Consider the following 18,612-nt stretch of genomic DNA (forward strand, 5'->3'; position numbering starts at 1 on the left):
TAATTATAAATTAAATGAGCTGCTAGAGTCTGGCTTATAAAACAATTTTAATGGAGCCTTGTGTATACAAAACAACAATAAAAGTCTTCTTTAAAAAAAAAAGTAACGGTGACTTATTCTACTGATTAGTCAGAGAGGAATGAGCTTATTTCCCACCTAAATATAAATATGCACAAACTTCTATAAAGTTCATACATTAATATTTATGGAGAAGAGATAAACTCTATTATCCTGTTCAGCAATAATTCAGCAGCAGGTGAAAGGCTCATCCTAATTTATAGAATTTAATTCAGTTTATTCAAATAGCACCAATTCACAACACATCATCTCAAGGAACTTTACAGAGAAATTCAACTAGATCATACAGTCAGATTGGTTCAAAGTTGGAAAATCAGTTGATTGCATCAAGTCATTGACTCTTCAGCAAGCATGCATATAGTGACAGTGGAGAGGAAAAACTCAGTTTAAACAGTAAGAAACCTCCAGCAAAATCAGGCTTAGTGTGAGCGGCCATTGGCTGAGGCTGACTGGGGTTCAAGGAGACAGAGATACAGAAAGCAGCTGTAAACCAGCTCCACAGGCGAACCCGTCCAGGAAACACAGCCAGGCAGATGAGATCCGAGCCAGCTCCCATGCCAGAGGATGAAGAGAGCAGATAGTCAAAGCAACAGGGGCCCAATTTTAAAAAGCAGGTCATTGAAAACTATAGGTTTTCTAAAATTGAAATAAGGGAAACTTAAGTTTTCCATTTCACAAAGAGAGTTTCCTCAACCTCTGTTTCAGTCACCATAGTAACATTCTCCCAAGAGCTAACCAGGTCAGTAGCAGGTTTTCTTCAGTTAACTCAGTGTCCTCTGTCTCTGCTTACCCGACAGCCAATCACATTGCTTTATTTCCTGATTTAGTCAGATCTTTGTCAGTTTTGTGCATAAAAAGAAATCACTAGATCCGTTAGATACATAGGTTTTAAAAACAAACATTGGATGTCCGTTTGACGAGCATCCTAAAGAATGATCGACATTAATTCCCAGAGAATTCAATATTTATATGGAGAGAATCCATTGACAACTCAGCTGATAGAATATGAGATTTATTTGCTTTTGGTTTGTTGAATATGAGTAAAATGCGGTTCATTTGATTTTTACTGTACATGAACAAATACTGAAATTATTTTCAGATTAAACATGTATAGATTATTTAATTCCGCTGGGAAAAAAGGAATTACTTTAGGGTTAGGATGCCAACCTTATGCTACATCAATTCAGAGTTGAGGATTTAAGTTTGTTAAATCTGCTTTGTGAACCACCGGACTACACTGGAAAAATGGCCGAGCTCCAACATCTATAAACAAAGGCATTGATGGCAGCAGCACAGTTGATATTTCCCTCCAGGATGGAGTCACAGCCAAACAGCAACACACTAGATGAAGCTACTATGAGAAAAATCACAGAGGATAACATTAGAGGTTAAACTAACAACTAATGAAGAATAGGAGAATAGATATAGAATGAAACAGTAATAAGAAGTGATCTCTATGTCCTCCAGCAGTCTAACCTTATAGCAGCATAATTATAAATAGCATGAATAAAGAGAAAACATAAGGAATAACCATTAATTTAAAAATTAGTTCAAATTGATATATTTTGATTATGAAATACTTTTTTTAAAAGTAATATAAAAAGATGCTCTACACAAGATATAGCAGAATAACATATATAAATGTAAATGAGGGGAGTATTTGTTGGGTATTACATGATTTATGTAGCACAGACTCAATGATTAGTTCATCAATGTGCTTCAAAGACAGCCTCTTTATTTGCTGCATGATCCTGTCATTTTATTTGCCTTTTAATGTCTTCTCCTCTGAGCTGTGCTCCTTCATCCACCTCTGTTCTATTGTCTCACCCTAAAATATACCAGAACTATATTTTAGAGTTGTATTGCCAAGTCACAGTAAAATGTTGAGTCTTTGTTGCAAAATGACCAACGTGGTCAATTAATAGCTTAGGATGGAAAATCCAATCACAGCCAAAAGATTATGTCATACTATGTTGCTAGGGTAAATGAAGGTTGACCCTTCCTTGGTGAGGGTTAATCTATTTAGGCCTGCACTGTACACTGTGCTGTCTGTGGTCCTCCCCACTGGACCTGCTGCTTTTCCAAACGTCCTGACATTTGACATCTGGCTCACAAATTATTGCAAACATTTGGACATTATTTGTTGGACTGAACTGTGTGATTATGCAGCTCCATCATTAGACTGAAGATGTTGAAACCAATGTGGACAGGATGCTCATGTGTGAAGGTGGACTGAAGGAGGGCTGCAACTAATGATTAGTCGATTAATATGTTGATTTTTTTTCATTAATCAATTAGTAATCAGAGAGCAAACTTTTTTCAAAATGAAACCTGGTTCAACTAAAACCTTTCCACTTGAGTTCTGCATAGAGCATATTAACAGAAGAAAAATATTTTTTTATCTTCAATGCAAAAAGTCAACATATTTATATTTTTTTTTTACAGTTTTGGTATAATTGCTCTAAGTGTGCTGCTCTGTTTTAGAATCTCTATACTCCAGTAAACGATTAATCGATTACTAAATTAGAAAAACATCCTCATTGCATTTGGAGTTTGTATTAAAAAAAAATAATAAAAAGAGGGAAATTCTCCCCTCTTCTAATTTGATCCTTACTGCTGGTATACTTGGCAGTTCAGCAGGATCCTCGGTTCTGATCGTTTTTCCATTTTCTCTGCAGGATCAATGGGCACCGGAGGACGGCTCTGCAACCGGACTTCCCGCGGCATGGACGGCTGCGAGGTGATGTGCTGCGGCCGAGGCTACGACACTGCGCGCGTCAGCCGCACCACCAAGTGTGAGTGCAAGTTCCACTGGTGCTGCGCCGTCCGCTGCAGAGACTGCCAGCAGCTGGTGGACGAGTACACCTGCAAACCCCAGACATGATGATCAGCTGCTGAGACGGTCTGAGCTCCACTGATATTTTATAGGTAGACTTCAGTCTCTGCTGCTCTGCTTCTGTTTATTCCCAACAAGACAGAGAAACCAACTGGTTAGAAGAAAGCTCCACCTCCTTCCTGAACCACTGATGCTCAGATTAATGAATGTTGGAACTTGAGTGCCTTGCTTAACTATTTAAACCCTTTATTTTTTTTTTTACTCTGGTTAAGATTCATGATGCATTGTGAATGCAAAGAGACTTTTCTACCTGCTCTTCATGGACACTAATCGTATTTAAGTTGGACGCATATTTCATTCAGCTCATCTAATCCATTACATTTCTTGGACAGATTAACGTCTGATGGTTGTCGTCCTTCCCATCAACCGTGTTTCTGTTGGATCTGAACTGCAGACCTGGGGAGGCTGGGTTTCTGCTCACTTTATAATCACACAGATCTTTGTTGGGTTTAGTTTCCCTTCTATTGAGGGGATCATCTATTCTGCGTCTTTACGGAAAACTCTCTTGAGGTTCACCACAGACCTGACCTTAACTCCTGTATACCAGAACACATTTAGTTAACAGCTCTTTTTTCCCATTTTGCACCTTCCATTATTGTCAATCTGTTCAGAACGTCTGTCTCTACATTACTCTAACCGTCTGTTCCTCATCAATAAATCTGTAATAGATCAGTGCACACATCTTTTCTCCTGGAGGCCCCAGCAAGTTTCACTCTGAACAGGCAACCACGCAGGTTAAGGTCTGAGAAGAACCTCGACAGGAAGATTGTGTCTAACAGGTTGGAGAAAACAGCCACGGATCTGATGGGTTTGCTCCGTTCCCTCTGGGTTTTCATGGGATCCAAAGCGCTCCATGTTAGTTCCAGTTGGTCCTCAGCCTGAGAAGTTTTCCTGCTTCAGCTCCCCTGGTTTCCATCAATGGCTGATTAACAGATTTCTGCTGCCAACCTGTCATCTCAATCAGCTGTGAAGAAGCAGGGAGGCATCCAAGACCTGCAGGACACATCTGCTATAAAGGAAACAGCTGAGCTGGTAAAGTGGGATAAATGGGAGGAGAAATCAGTTCTCATGACTTTTTCAGCTCATTTGGCCAATTCTGAACCAGGTGTCAGTTATGGAGGGAACTTTGTCACATTATTGTTGCAATCGGAAGAAATTATGTACATGGAAACTATAGAAAAATAAAATGCAGTCCAGAAATGAAAATACGGAAAACTTTGCTGTTGTCTCACATTTGATCAGATTGAGTTTTACAAATAGCATTTTATTTTTCTTATTGTTTTTCCAGATCATATTCTCTGAGGGAGTGGCAGCCTACTGGTTAGGGTATTGGGAATCCAGAGGTTCTGAGTTCACGCCCCACTCCCACAGACTGCCACTCTGGGACTCTGAGACCCTTAACCCCACGCTGCTCCACAGGTGCCCCACAATGGCAGCCCACTGCTCCACAAGGGGATGGGTTAAATGCAGAGTGAATTGTGTTGCTCTGTACTTGTGACAGAGTAATGACAAAAATTTTTTTTTAAAAAGCTGGACCTTTTCTCTGGAGTGAGGAGCAATGACACATTTCTATTGGTCTGCTGGATGTTAGCAACGATTTGATTGGTCAAGAGCGTTTATATTGGGCTTTGGATCAGTAAAACATCTTTGGAGAAGAATGTGATCTGTAAACTTAAGTCTCCAAAAGAAAAGAAAACGTTACAAATACATAAATGCTATAAAAAAAAAATCTGCAGTTATTTTAAAAACCTTTTTTAAAGAAACTTTGCAAAGTTTCATTTCTGTATTGCGTTCATTCCTAATTTTCGATAATGTTACAAAGTTCAGTCTGTAGCCTTCAGCCTGCCACGGCTTCCTTCCTTTCTAAAAACATCGCCTTGAAATCCGTTTTCCAGGTGAAACATCAGTGATTCCCAGGGACCCATTAAAATATTCTGCTTCTTCAGTTGGGATGATTTCAGATCATCAGCCATGTTTCTTTCTTTTTCTTTTTTTTTTACATAGTCTAAATAAACTCTGAGATTTAAATATTGCAGCTTTTTCCCCCAAGATTGAGTCTTAATATTCAGGTCTTCTGCTGTGCGTTACATGTTGAGAGTGACAGGTGGACGCGTTCGAGCTTAATACTGGTGATAATCCCCGAGATGATTCTGGAAATAAAGACCAACTCCAGTTAAAATAAACTAACCTGAACCGTCTGACAAAATAAAAAACACTTTGGAGATACAAACTTGCAGAGATACACAAAAAAAGTTGTTTATTGACATTTTTTCCCTTTTTTTTTTATTGATGGCATTTAATCACCTCTGTTTGTACAACAAAAGAACAGCTTTTGACGACTGAAATGCCCTCAAAATGCAAACGCGTCAAAGAAAGTCCAAACCCGTGATGGATATGGCTGTTCTGCTCCCGGGGATCTTCTTCCTGTTTGGTTTGAACTCTAATGTTGGCACAAAGGTGTGTCAGTCCAGTCCAACGCAGCATTCTGGATATCTGTTCAGCGGTTTGTTTAGCACAGAGCTCAGCTCTCTGGTGCTGCTCCTGGGTCGGTCGGTTCGGTGGGGGGGTCAAATGCGAGTGAGTTGATGCCAGAGGCTGGACGGCAGGATGCTCTCCACCTTCTCCATGATGAAGTTCAGAGGAGCGAACAGAGTGCTGAGGAACTAAAAAAAAAAAAACAAAGAAGGTTTCAGGAGATTCTCATTTCTATTATATCTGAAAAACTTTGCAAAAAAACTTTATTTTATCTTTTTCTATGCTTGTTAAAATCTCCCAGTTTATTTCTCGCTTCCTCTCCTGCAGGTTTTAGATGCTTTAACACCTGAGCAGCACATTTAAAATCCAACACTCGATCAGTTTAGTTCAGGATAAAATGATTAGAAGCGCCAGATGATGATGATGATGATGATGAAGTTGACCGGATCTCATCTGATGCTTTGCTCTAAATGTTTTAATTGCCGCCTCCATCATCATGCAGCTGTTGTTCTAACTCCTGTTTGAAACAACTAATCAGAGATCAGAAGTAGGGGCTGACATCAGAGGAGCGTTTCCTAAACACTGAGGATTTCAGACTAAACAGGTTTGTGCAAAAACAGACGGATCTTATAATCTGCTCTCTGACAGCACTGCATTGACATGCCAGGCATTTTTTTCTTCAAGTGAGACAATTTGCCTTTAGAATGATTTATATTTAAAATAAATCATTTTAGTTAAAGTGCAAAAATATCAAGATCATCTTATTTATCCACTTTAATTAGGCTAAATAGACATTGACGTTTTTTTTTTTTTTTATCAGTTTCTGCATCCAGTTGTCACAGCTCTGCCGTGATGTAAAAGAACCAACAGCTAAAGGTCCAAAACATCCAAAACTGCTGCTGAAAAATAGCAGGTCTGATGGTTCTGATCCTGAACCCTCTAAAAAAACAAAACACCTAAACATCATGGACTACGGAGCTGAGGAACGATAGGGGCTCAACCAAAGTGTCAGAGAGGAAGATGGTAGATAAGTGACGAGGAGGATGACGTCAAGGCACTGATCTGCCTCAGCATCAAAGAGAACTTCAAAGTAAAGATCGGAGCTTCATCTGTGTGAAGTGTGCAGGTGGCGGAGAGACCAACCTGTGAGATTTCTGACTATGAAATCGATGCAACCTTAATCAGCAGCTCTGATTCCAGAGCATCTAAGCTGAGAGTTAGAGGAGAATCCTCTCAATAACTAAACACAACAAGAAATTATGGTAAGAAATGTTGGAAGTAAAGAGGGACACAAGGAAAACCAAAACAACTCGTTCCTACAGAGGAAGAAGAAAGTAAAATGGAGAGAAAAACTCCTTTCACCTTTCAGATCCACATGACAGCATTTACCAACTGCTAACACTAAACCCATCACTAATAAACTATTTTCAAACGTTGAATCCGATAAAATAATGAAATGGTGCAGAAGTTTTTTTGCCCAGTTTTAATGAAATGAGGAATCGAATATCCAGCCTTTAAGCACAGCGATTATATTTAAAACCTACATTCGGATCTAACGGCCAATTTATGTTTCTGATGCATAGCCTCTGCAACCATCAAATCTGTCTCTATGCGTGACCACACCCCCCCGCGCAGAGATTCTGCAACCGTTGTCATGCTAATGTAAATCCTAACTACGCGTCGGACGGTCGACAACCCACGCAGACCTCTACTGCAAATGCGCAGACAAAAAGCAGCTGTGATTGGTCCTTGGTATGCCTTTCCAGCTGTCTATGTGGTCGTCCTTCTCGATTCGGTGCTGGGGCGCGAAATCTTAAAAAAAAAAAATCGAGGAACAACTACAATGCACAACTACGACGAACGGTTAATCTCTTTTTGCCAACTCCATGAACAGAACCTGTTCCTCTTCGATGTCTAGCAACTCTAGATCTATCTCCGTGACCGTGATATCTTGCAGACGCACCATTGATGTTTTAGAAGATAAATACTCCCGCCGGCGCTGGCAAAGTTCTCGTGACCATCTGCCGAAGTTCTCGCGAGTTCTCGAATAGGCTCCCCCTTGCACTTTGGCGGGAAACTGCTGTGCTTCCCTAGAAATTCCAGACCGACGGTGCAGAGGCACACCAGCCAAACGGGTTCGTGACCAGACCCAAGCGACATTTGATGTGTGCGGTTGCAGAAGTATAATCTGCCCTTAAGGACAAATGCTCACTGGGGCCATCTAGTGGGGAATGCGTATTTAACAACAAAAATCCTGTCAGCGAACCTGACAAGTGTGTATGCTCCTGTTTTAGAATAGGAGTGAGGAGCAGTTTCAGTTACTAACTGTTGGAGTGAGGACATTTAGCTAACGTTTAGGGTTAAGAAACAGCAAGGGTTGAAAATGACTGAAAATCAATGGGAGTGAATACTACATAAAGCAAGACAACAGTGTGTGTGTGTGTGTTTGTGTGTGTGTACTCACAGCTTTAGCAAACACTCCCATGAGTTCGGGAAACTGGTGTGTGAGTAGAGCCAACATGGCGGTGAAGGAGCAGAGACCCGCAGTGAAGAGAATGAAGAAGGGCAGCTCCTTCTTGGGGTAGACCGACACCTCATGAAACACTGCTTCCACGCGGCACAGGGACACACAACGACACAATGTTAGCTCAGAGCACCACTACATACATCAGACCACAGGATTGCAAACAAAGATGTTCTGCAGGTCCTGAGAGAAATAAAGGAAACAATCATAACAACCTGCTGGAGTTTAGAACAATCACTGATGTTTAATGCTGCCTCCAAACATTCAAAACACAACGTGTGACTTTATCCACCTTCTCTGACTGTGTGTGTCTTTGAGTGCCTCTTACTGGGTAGCAGCTCTCTGTCGGCCGTCTCTGTGCAGATGGGGTAGGGGTAGAAGAGGTGACCCTTTTCCAGAGGATATGGAATCATTCTGAACGCTTGGAAAATATAAATAAAACGTAAACAAGGACAGTGGATCAAAGTGCTTAGGTCAGAGTGTGTGTGTGTGTATACGTACTGCCTTCCCATGTGCAGTGCAGCAGGTTGAGTGCCCCCTCCACCCTTTTCCAGTGTTGGAGGTGGAAGAAGGCGTAGGCGATGGCTTCGCTGTCGCCTCTCTTCAGGATGTGTTCTGGAGGAAGAATCAAACTCTTCATCTCCAGCAGATACTGAAGATGAAGAGGAGAAGAATCAGATGTGGAAAGGTTTCATTCTAGCTTTGCTGGTCTAGTAGAGGACTGAACTTAGATCAGGATGCTTCTGTTCTGAATCTCACAGAGAGCCGCTCTGGTTCTCTGAGCAGAGGCCCTAAGCCTCATAGTTCTCCTTGCCTCTGTACAGCAGTAGCCCTCTGACCCTGAGGTACGGCTAACTGCGGCGGGTAAAATTCATCGCAACGTAAATAACAGCATATAAAAGATAATTATAATTTTGGATTCAAGGCAGAACTTTGACTAGACCATTTTAGAACAAGGAACATCTAATCTCTGGCTGAATGAGGTAGAATCCAGTCCCCTCTGACCTGGAGTTTTTTCTTATACCCATTTTCCACTGGCTGAAAAACCAGTTTAAACCTGAGAACAATTGGTTTTCAGTGGGAGTGGAAAACAGCTGACTGAGGCGTGTCTACCCGGGTCAAACGACTCAGCAAAGGACCCACGTTAAAATCTCTTAGTCTCTGATCGACATGTTTTGGGAACACCAGCTGACCCACTAATTTATGTGATATTATTAAACCCAACGTAACGACGTCGACACACCACGGCAGGCGCTTCTGACCTAAGAGGCTGAAACAACTCTGTTTACATTGGTTAAACGTGTCACGGCTCTGGTGGGAGGGATTGGGACAGATAAAAAGATGAAACAGTAAAGCACACTTAATACACCCTGGCCTCCTTACATGTTGTTCTCCACGGTTTACTTTCCTGATTTCCGTCGCACAGGTGACATCATCAAAGCTAACCCAGTGTGATGGTGTCACCAGACATGCAGCCGCGGGGGCTTCCCAGCAATGGGTTAGACCCAGCTTTTTTTGCCATTTGGAAGTGAGCCAAACACCAATTGTGAGACCCATGTTGGAAAAACACACATTAACCCGATATTTTCAAACTTTCGCGTCAGATCTTTAGAGGTGCTGTTCTTTTCACGCTCCACTAATATTCCTAACAGAAAATGGCTGTACTGAGATCTCATGATGCGTCCTATCAGTGTGGTGACTCACTTTGGGGACATGAGGGTTGAACTCCACCGCTCTGTGGATGGCTTCTACTGCATTCATCTCTGCTGTGCTCAGGCCCCGCCTGGACGCCGCCTCTGGAGAGAACCTACACAAAACAAACCAGCTTTGACATCCTGAAACCATTGTATCATCATTAAAACAAGTAAAGAGCTTCTGCTGAAGGCGACCACCGCATGGTGTCGTCCTGAACCCATCCAGCACCTTTTAAAGCTCTATAACCAGGAATCAGCAGCGCGGTCGGAGGGAGGTGTTACTCACTTGTCCGATACCGCCCTGGCTTTGAGCAAGGCTGCTGTGTAGCATATTGTTGCAGACTTGGGTAAGCTAATATCTGCAAGGAGGACAAAAGCAGACAGAAAAGGAGGAATTAGAACAAAATGATCTCAGCAGGTTTTTAAAGTCTTCTATAAAAATCTTAACCTGAGGCTGTGGTGAAGGAAACCCAACATTAATAAATAACATAAAAAAGTATAAATAATTGGTTAATTATTTTTCCTATTTACCCCACAGCTGGACAGAGAGCATTTTTATCTTTCTCTAACACAGCCCGCAGGACGATTATGGAGGGAAACTAATCCCCACAGCTCCATAGCAGTGGGAGAGCTAAGATGCTACCGCCATGCCAACTGGATGTGACAACTCTTTATCCTACCATCACACGTTACCATGGTGAACATGTCGCTCTGCTCCACTACTGAGGCCTAAAGGAGGCTAAAGCCTGAAGAAAGGTAATAAAAAATTTGTGATAAAGGAAATATCAAAGGACGACTCACCCAAAATCCAATTTTGTTGATAAACTGCATAAATACATCTAATAGCGCTGTCTACATGTCCAAGACAATTGTAGACTATTCATTGCATACAATTCTGCTATTGTGGCGCCCTACTCGGGTTACAAAGGGGTCCCTGCATCTGAGTTTTCCAATTGCATTAAGTGGGGATGTGATATAATGTAGAAGAACTGACAGGAGCATTAAATCCTGCAGAAAAGCTGTGGGCTGAGCTGAAGTAGAGACGACACTTCGACAACATAACTGGAAAAGACTGACCTCCAGATGTATGTGTCACCCATAGATTTGGGCAAACTGCTAATTTTGTTAAAAACAACTTCTTTTTGTGACAAAGCATTGTTTTACCAAAGTAAAAAAAAAGATAAAGTTTGGATTTGTTTACATTTTCAGTTTAGAATTAAGCAACTTCCATAAAAGCTGGATCTATTTAAAGTAATTTTTTCAACTATGGGTACCAATAAATGCGAGTTACTGAGTTTGTTTTTCTTGACGTGATTGGTTTCATTTCACAGAGGGAACATGATCTTAATAAACCCAGTATGGTCACAAGAAGAGTGAGAATCAATGCATAGAAGCAAGTAGAAATAATAAAAAACAGATTTAAAGTCATTTGTCGGTATTTCAAAGAGAGCAGAGAGTCTGGTTTCCACTGAGCAGAACAAAGCAAGGTGACGAGAAGTGGTCCCCATGTCCTCCAGCAACATAAGCCTATAGCAGCATAATGTAGAGATCATGTGACTCCAACCTTAAATCAGATGAGACAACCTGCTGTATTCAAGCACATAACTTAACGGTGGATAAGAAACTAACATGGATTCAGGAGGCCCTGGTCGACGCATCTCAGGGACCTGCAAGGACATCCCTCTGATGTAATCAAGGTTCTCTCTGAAGAGCTCTCCGAAACACATCAAAAAGGCTTTCCTTTTGCCATTTTAGTTCAAACTCCTCCAAAATCTACTTTAAAACCCAATCAGGACATTTCAACATTACTGTGATCCAGTCACTCCACTCAGTGCAAACTTGTCCCCCTGAACACCTGCATTACATTTTAATGGGTTCAACACATTTTCCTGCTAAATTACTTCATTAAATCTTAAACAGCACACTTACAGATAAACACAGAGGTCTGCAGGATTACGCTTCCATTTCTAAAATTAAAACCATCAAGCCAGTGGAGCATTAAATGGGAAGGGCTAAATGAACCTTTGAGCCCCACATACTCCAGCTTGGTCCAGTCAATTCTAAGAGTTGCTGCTTAATAACTCTTTAGATTGAGGCTTTTTCAGGTAAACACATAATTTCTTACAGTTTTTCAGTAATAAACTCTACAAAAATGACTGCAGAGTCCAGTGGACTCTGTTTGGGTGAGTGGTAAACTCACCGTCGTACTTGGCCAGAACCGCCTGGACGTCGGCGTAGTTCTGGAGCTCTAGTAACGACTCCAGCAGGTTCTCGTGGATGTTGAACATACTGAGGAGAGGGAACTCCTTCATTAACTGGAAAACACACAACTGTTGTTACATGTTAGATCAGGCAGGGGGCAGCATAGTCAACAGGCAGAACAATGATGTGTAAACAAAAGCACAGGTGTGATAAATAGGGAGCTAGAAAAACTAAAGGTGCAGTCATTTAAGAGTTGAGAGCAGAAAAGTTTTCATCAGCTATAAAAACTGCATGTTTGTGTTTGATCAGTGTGGAGATGATTTGCTGGCCGCCTTACATCTCTCATCATCTTCACTGCTTCCCGTGTTCTGCCCAGCTTCCTGGAGCACATGGCCAGCCTCCTCTTTATATACACCAACACATTGGTGTCTCTTCCTGGAGGACAAACACACAGGGAACCAAATCAGCTAAATCAGCCAAAACTGGATGCTTTTAGTAAATACATGCCTGCTCTCAGGTTACAGTGCCTTTTAAAAGTATTCCTACCATTTTAACTTCCTCACTTTTCACCAAAGATTGACAGCAAGAGCAGACATTTTTTTTGAAATGTGAGAAAAACAATGCATGGGTTTTGAAAACTTTTACAAAAAGAAATATTGATTTTAATGTAGATTAAGCCTCATTTATCCTGGAACCTACAATAAATCAACTGCCAGCCCTAAAACAAGCTACCGGTGAATGTTAAATGTTGCTTCTGTCTACTTGAACCCCAGTCGGCCTCGACAGATGGCCGCTCACACTGAGCCTGGTTCTGCAGGAGGTTTCTTCCTGTTAAAAGGGAGTTTTTCCTCTCCACTGTCGCTACAAGCATGCTTAGTGTGAGGGATTGTATTTGAGTCAATGAGTCAATGCAATCAACTGGTTTTCCTTAGATAGAAAACTTTGAATCAATTTGACTGTATGATCTGGTTGAACTGTAAAGTGCCTTGAGATGACATGTGTTGTGAATTGGCGCTATATAAATAAACTGAATTGAATTGATTTAAAATAAAAGAGACACAGACATGATTCAATTTCATTTTTATTACAGAAACCCAGTGGAAATGAATGTTCCCGTTCGCTTCTAAAAGGTAATATGTCGAAAGCAGCAAAAGACAAACAAAAAAGGAGCATGGAGACATGGTTGAATAAAATTCACTTCCAATTAGGGCCCAACAGTCTGTCAATCTATTCCATAATATCCCATTAAAAACACATGTGGGTTTTAAAGTCAAAACACAGCCCAGTGGAAGGGGTCTGAATATTTTCATAAAGCACTGAACCAGCAGTCATGGATCCAGCATGGTACTCACTGTGCTGGGCCTCATACTGTGTACCGTGGTGCTGGAGCTGCTGGCTGCGCCGATAGCAGCCCTCTCCAGCTTTAAGCGCCTGTTTAAATAATCGCTCAGCCTCCATTATGGTGGTGGCTTCCTCCTCTGCTAGAAGGATATATGCCGTCGCACAGCTACGGGAGGATAGAAGGCACAAAAAGAAGCTGATGAATTAAAAAGCAACAACGAATCATACAGTAGATTCATTCCTCCTTTCAATACACGGAATGTCATGTCTGTTTTCGGTATGCGGCTTATTTCAAATCCTAGTTTCAAGCAACATGTAGAGCCTCTGTGATTCTACTGTGTTGGCTGCATTATTCATCAGTCCAAACTTTAACCTTCTCATGAACACCTTCAACTTTATGTTAGAAAATGCAGTGTTTAATTGGGAAAAGATCCTGGAACACCAAAGAGTTTGGATTATCAAACTAAGCAAATAAAGCTTTTTAATTAGTTTTAGACGGTGCAGACGCAGCCACACACTCAGTTACTGTATGAATCTAAAACATCTACGCAATTCTGCTTAGTTTGTAAATAAAACGCTCTAAACACACCGGTACAGCTTGGATTATTGTTATCAGGGCAGAAAAGCCACATTTATTTGGATTAATTTTGCACAGTGATTCTTAAGAGTGTTTCACAGAGGAGTGGAAGAATACGGAGTGATTTTTCTTCCATTATTGTTGCAAAAAACACGTTTCATAAATGGAAATAATAAAAATGCAATTCAAGAAATGAAACTTAAAAAAAGATTTGCTTTGTTGTTTTCTCAAATTTAGCTTTTCAAAAATGTTTCCCTATTAGTTACATTTTTCAAATTAAATTTTTTCAAGATATTTTTTTGCAAATTTTATTTAAATTTCTTATTCAAATTTCTGTTCTTAAGTCGGGGTTTTATAATTTGCATTGTGTTTTACAGATTTATTTCAAGTCCTATACAAACATTTACTCTTGACTAATGAACGTTGCTAACGTCCTTGCAGACCAATAAAAATGCGTCTACTGCAGAGGAAAGTCCGCCGCCTATAACTGAAAAGAATGATCTGGAAAATGCAATTTGAAAAGATGACTATTTGTGCAACTCAATCTGAATAAAAAATAGTAAACAGAAAATCGAAAAATCTACTAGATTTAATTTTAAAATATGAAAACATAAAAAAACAGTTTTTAATTTGACTTAAATAGAAAAATATTAGAAGAGGAAAAAAAATCCCAATGTCACTTAAAACTTTTATGTTTGATTAAACCATTTTATAATATTCAATTCTGGGTTTGTTTGTTTTTTCTATTTGAATTTCCAAATCATGTTCTTTGCAAAAATAATGAAAGAAAATTAATGCTACAGAAGAAAATGAAAAGAGAAAAACTCACTCTTCAAGCTCTAGAGCTTCATGTGCCGCAGAGATGCGAGCCTGCGGGTTCCTTTCCCTCCATGCCTTCTGCATAACTGCAGACACAGCCCCGTACCCATTAGGTCAAAGGTCAACACATCTGCACATATAGTTAGCTATTGTTTATATGTTCTTACTTGCGTCAGCTGGTCTCAGGTGGTCTGAGTCGCATGTGAAGAAGGTTTGATGGTCTTGCGCCGACAGATTCATGTCGTAGTAAGTGAGCGGCTCTCGACCCGTTACCCATGTGTAACTAGACAGAAAGCATCCCAGCAGAACGGGAGAAAGAGGGACAGACGTAAACATTCATGCAACATTGAAAGAAAATATTTTGATTGGCTGAAGCTTTCTCTGTATTGACAGAATAGAGACCAGAGAACAAATAGAATAACAGCAACAGTACAGATTATGCTTTTCTCTCTGCTGAGACTTACCGATTATATTCTGCTCCACGAAATAAATTTAGAGGATTTCTCCACACTTTACATTCTGTAGAAGTGAAGACAGAGAACACAAAGCAGCAGCGTCAGAGGACAAGTTGTACCACAAAAATGCAGCATCTCTGACAGAAAGGACAAATGTTCCACTTAAATCAGCCACTCAGAGTTTAGTGTAAAAATGGGAAACGATTTAAATGCTGGTAAAGGAAAACATAAGGCTCCTTTTTTGAAGCAGTTCTGAACAGAAATGTTTTTGACTTTTAAGAAGAAGAGAAAAAAGAACTTAAACCCAGAAGTAGAGCTACCTTTATTTTCCAATTAATAGAAATTATACAGAAACACTGGTGTTCTGTCTGCGTGTCCAGATAAATCACGTCTTGTTTAGAAACGGAATGATGTGGCATAAAAACAAGCGAAGCAGTGGGGATGGATAAATTAGATTAGAAAACATCCAGATGGTTGAGTTTAGATTAGATTGTTTAGATCAAGACGCTCTACTGTGTGTTATAATCATACCTTTTAGGGATGGCGGTGGATTCTTTTCTCTACAGCGCGAGTGTGTGTATAAAAAAAATGTAAATGTAAATCCCTTTATTCTTTGTAAATGGGTAAAAATGACTCTCTGCATTTAACCCATCCCCTTGAGGAGCAGTGGACTGCCATTGTGCGGCGCCCGGGGAGCAGTGTGGGATTAAGGGTCTTGCTCAGAGAGCTAGAATGGCCGTCTGTGGGGGTGAGTGGGACTTGAACTCAGAACCTCCAGGACGCAATGCTCTAACCACTAATTAAAATGTGCCTTTGGCTTTGATTTACAGGAGATTTCTATTATTTTTAACAAAAAAAAAAAAACATTTGAGATAAAAATCAAAGCTGCTGGTGGAAAAAAAAATTGCTTTGAAAGAATAACTAAGGTTTTCGTTAAATTTCAACCAATGCTGCCAAAGCCTATTTGTTTTACTCTTGAAAATAAAAAAACAACAACATGGTATTGAATAGTTTGAGTTCATAAATATTTTGGTCTATTTTCTCATTTCCGACAGAATGAGAGCTAAATATTCAAACTAAGTAATTTATATGCCATTAGATTAATGAATGCATTTTCTGTGTTTATCATTTATTTTCTGTTAAAGGAAAAGTCCGGTCATGTTCAAAATTCAAACTTCTGAAAGTACTTTTAATATGAAATTATCACATACGGTTCAATAAATAAAAAGTGTTTTTGATTAAGAGCTATTTCATTTCAATGTGCTTTACTGGCGGCATCCATGTTTGTCAAAGAACACTACTGCCACCTACTGGTTTGTGACGTCACTGTGCGGTATCGGCAGTTGATCAAGTCCCAATGCTTTATCTGGTTTTTGTCACAATGCACTATTATCCAAGTCATCTTGAAAACATTCTTCTTCGAAATGTTGGCTACATGTTACGTGTTTTTTCTCTGGCCAGAAGTTCAATGGCAAATCCTCCCTCTGAAAGTTGGCCATCCAACGACGAAGCCATCAGTGAAGTATCATGAATCGGAAAGGTGAAATAACCAATTTGTTTTTCCCTTTTACCAGATGTATAACAACATCCAACTGCCATGCATGTGGGCATGTCAGTTTAACTATAGCTCTTGCGAATTTCAATGGTGAAGTCCTCTGGAAATCTTCAATAATTGTTGTTGATGGCAGAAGTGTCTCGTAGTTCCCACTGATTTTGCTTGTAAAGCGGGGAGAATGGTGCTGTGACATCACTGCCGGAAGATGTCAGGAGCGAGGTGTTACTATATTTGGGCAAAAATGGCCGATCCAGGACTCGGGGAACGTGACGAAAATTACTGTTTTTATTTTTTTTACTGATTAAGGCTAAATTCATTAAACCACCGCAAACGTATTAGTTTTAGGTATAAATAATGATCAATTGATTATTCCTTGCTGAGCTGACTTTTCCTTTAAAAAACAGCCAGAAAGAAGTTAAAACTAAAACTAATGAATAAATGCTTAACTAGCTTTTGATGTTATATTCTGAACACTTTGACGCTACTCAGTGCAACCTAATCTATCCACTGAGAGACCAAAAATATTTATTTTCTTTCATTTTACAGTTTGCTCAGTTTATCTTTTCTGGTTTAAAAAGCTCTAAACTTTAAACATTATGTTGAAAGTAAAAAGGGCTGAAAGAGAAAAAACATCTTCTCTCTTTAAAATTTGGATTCAGTGTTTGAAGTGAGTGATTATTTCTTACCGGATACGCTTTGCCGATTGGAGTCAGCATCCCCGTTACTTGTGTTGGAGTTGCTGGGAGAACTGCTGTCCACTCCGCCCAGCAGGGGGCGCAGGTGGCTCACAGACACCTGCTCTATGAAGGAGGTCCCATATTTCCTGAAATACCACCACTCAAAGATCTGAGAAAGAAAACAGACACAGTAGGGCTCTTTAGGTAACCGTTTCTATCAAGTTAAAACCTTTAAAAAATAACAGGCACTTAAACTAGCATGAGCAGAACAGAAAGCAATACATTAAGGGATTTAATGACAATCCTTACAAAGCAAAAATCAAAATGCAATCAAGGAGAGGGCTGACTAAACACCTCATCAGCTAATCAACGAGACATAATTAGCAAGTCATTTCTCCCCCAACTTTATTGTTGCAATCTAACCAAAGCCCATTAACACGGCCTGCAGTTTAAACCTAAGTGTGTGATAATCCAGTTGGCAATTTTCCTGATTACCAAATTTAACTTAAAGAAGTCTGAGGAGTCAGAAACTCTGGGATCAGATGGACGTGCAGCCATCTGCTCCGGCTTCATGGTTACCGACATTATTCGTTCCACTTTAAAAACTGAACAGCCTGTCCATCATTACATCTGAATTTTCATTTTAAAAATAAAGTTATGAAAGTTGTGGTTGAGTTTTCAGAGTGTTAAATTATTTAATGCTTTAGAACGAAATTGTTTCATTCTGAGTAAGAAAGAAAGTCTAGATTAGTGTAGATTAAGGCTGTGCAATTTTACCAAAAATCTGAGCTGGATTTTTGATTTTCCTCTGCACAGACACAAGCATATATATGTTTGGTTCCAGACTTCTATTACTTTGAAAGTGATTTCTAATTTGATTTGGTCAATAAAAAAATAAAAAAATAGATCAGTTGCATTTTCTGCACGTCATTCATTTCACATAGAGGAGCCGGAGCATTTATCTTTGCAAAACTTTCCATTTATCATGATATTTATTTTAGGTCAAGGTTCGAGGGAATAGAAAAAAAACATTTCTTATGTTATAGTGAAGGATGTTCTTTTACCGGGTGGATCATAAAAATAAGTGTTCTTCCTAATTGTCGATCATTCTGGTGATATTTTTATGTAGGCAAGGCAAGGCAAATTTATTTGTACAGCACAATTCAGTACAAAGACAATGCAAAGTGCTTTACAAGATTAAAATATAGGAAAATAAAACAGAATCAAAGCAAGTAGGGGAAAAAAAAGGAAATAAAATTAAATAAAAAATTTACAAAAAAAGAATATTAAAAACAGTTGGATTAAAGAAAATATGTTTT

At 39.8% G+C, this 18,612-nt stretch overlaps 2 protein-coding genes across 10 annotated transcripts in view; one reads left to right on the forward strand and one right to left on the reverse strand.

The window, feature by feature from the left end:
* wnt2 (wingless-type MMTV integration site family member 2) overlaps positions 1-4,067 on the forward strand; it is a 19,620-nt gene extending 15,553 nt beyond the window's left edge. Inside the window, exon 5 of the mRNA XM_015372218.1 lies at positions 2,757-4,067. Within this exon, the coding sequence (XP_015227704.1) occupies positions 2,757-2,962 (206 nt within the window). The 3' untranslated portion in view covers positions 2,963-4,067. The remainder of the gene's footprint in view (positions 1-2,756) is intronic.
* A 1,146-nt stretch (positions 4,068-5,213) lies between these two features.
* The window catches only part of st7 (suppression of tumorigenicity 7), a 59,873-nt gene continuing 46,474 nt past the window's right edge, over positions 5,214-18,612 (reverse strand). For 4 of the 9 annotated variants that reach the window (XM_015372254.1, XM_015372256.1, XM_015372255.1 and 1 more), the window contains 13 exons: positions 17,303-17,462; positions 15,071-15,125; positions 14,774-14,889; positions 14,617-14,692; positions 13,222-13,376; positions 12,207-12,304; positions 11,868-11,997; positions 9,954-10,026; positions 9,678-9,780; positions 8,475-8,625; positions 8,266-8,394; positions 7,914-8,053; positions 5,214-5,637 (listed from right to left, as the gene is read on the reverse strand). In XM_015372254.1, the coding sequence (XP_015227740.1) occupies positions 5,542-5,637; positions 7,914-8,053; positions 8,266-8,394; positions 8,475-8,625; positions 9,678-9,780; positions 9,954-10,026; positions 11,868-11,997; positions 12,207-12,304; positions 13,222-13,376; positions 14,617-14,692; positions 14,774-14,889; positions 15,071-15,125; positions 17,303-17,462 (1,482 nt within the window). In that variant the 3' untranslated portion in view covers positions 5,214-5,541. Of the gene's footprint in view, positions 5,638-7,913; positions 8,057-8,265; positions 8,395-8,474; positions 8,626-9,677; positions 9,781-9,953; positions 10,027-11,867; positions 11,998-12,206; positions 12,305-13,221; positions 13,377-14,616; positions 14,693-14,773; positions 14,890-15,070; positions 15,126-17,302; positions 17,463-18,612 lie in introns of all 9 variants that reach the window. The other 5 variants (XM_015372248.1, XM_015372251.1, XM_015372249.1 and 2 more) reach the window with 5 other exon arrangements.

Source organism: Cyprinodon variegatus, unplaced genomic scaffold (genome assembly GCF_000732505.1).
Source record: "Cyprinodon variegatus isolate N-32 unplaced genomic scaffold, C_variegatus-1.0 Scaffold70, whole genome shotgun sequence".
NCBI lineage: Eukaryota > Metazoa > Chordata > Actinopteri > Cyprinodontiformes > Cyprinodontidae > Cyprinodon > Cyprinodon variegatus.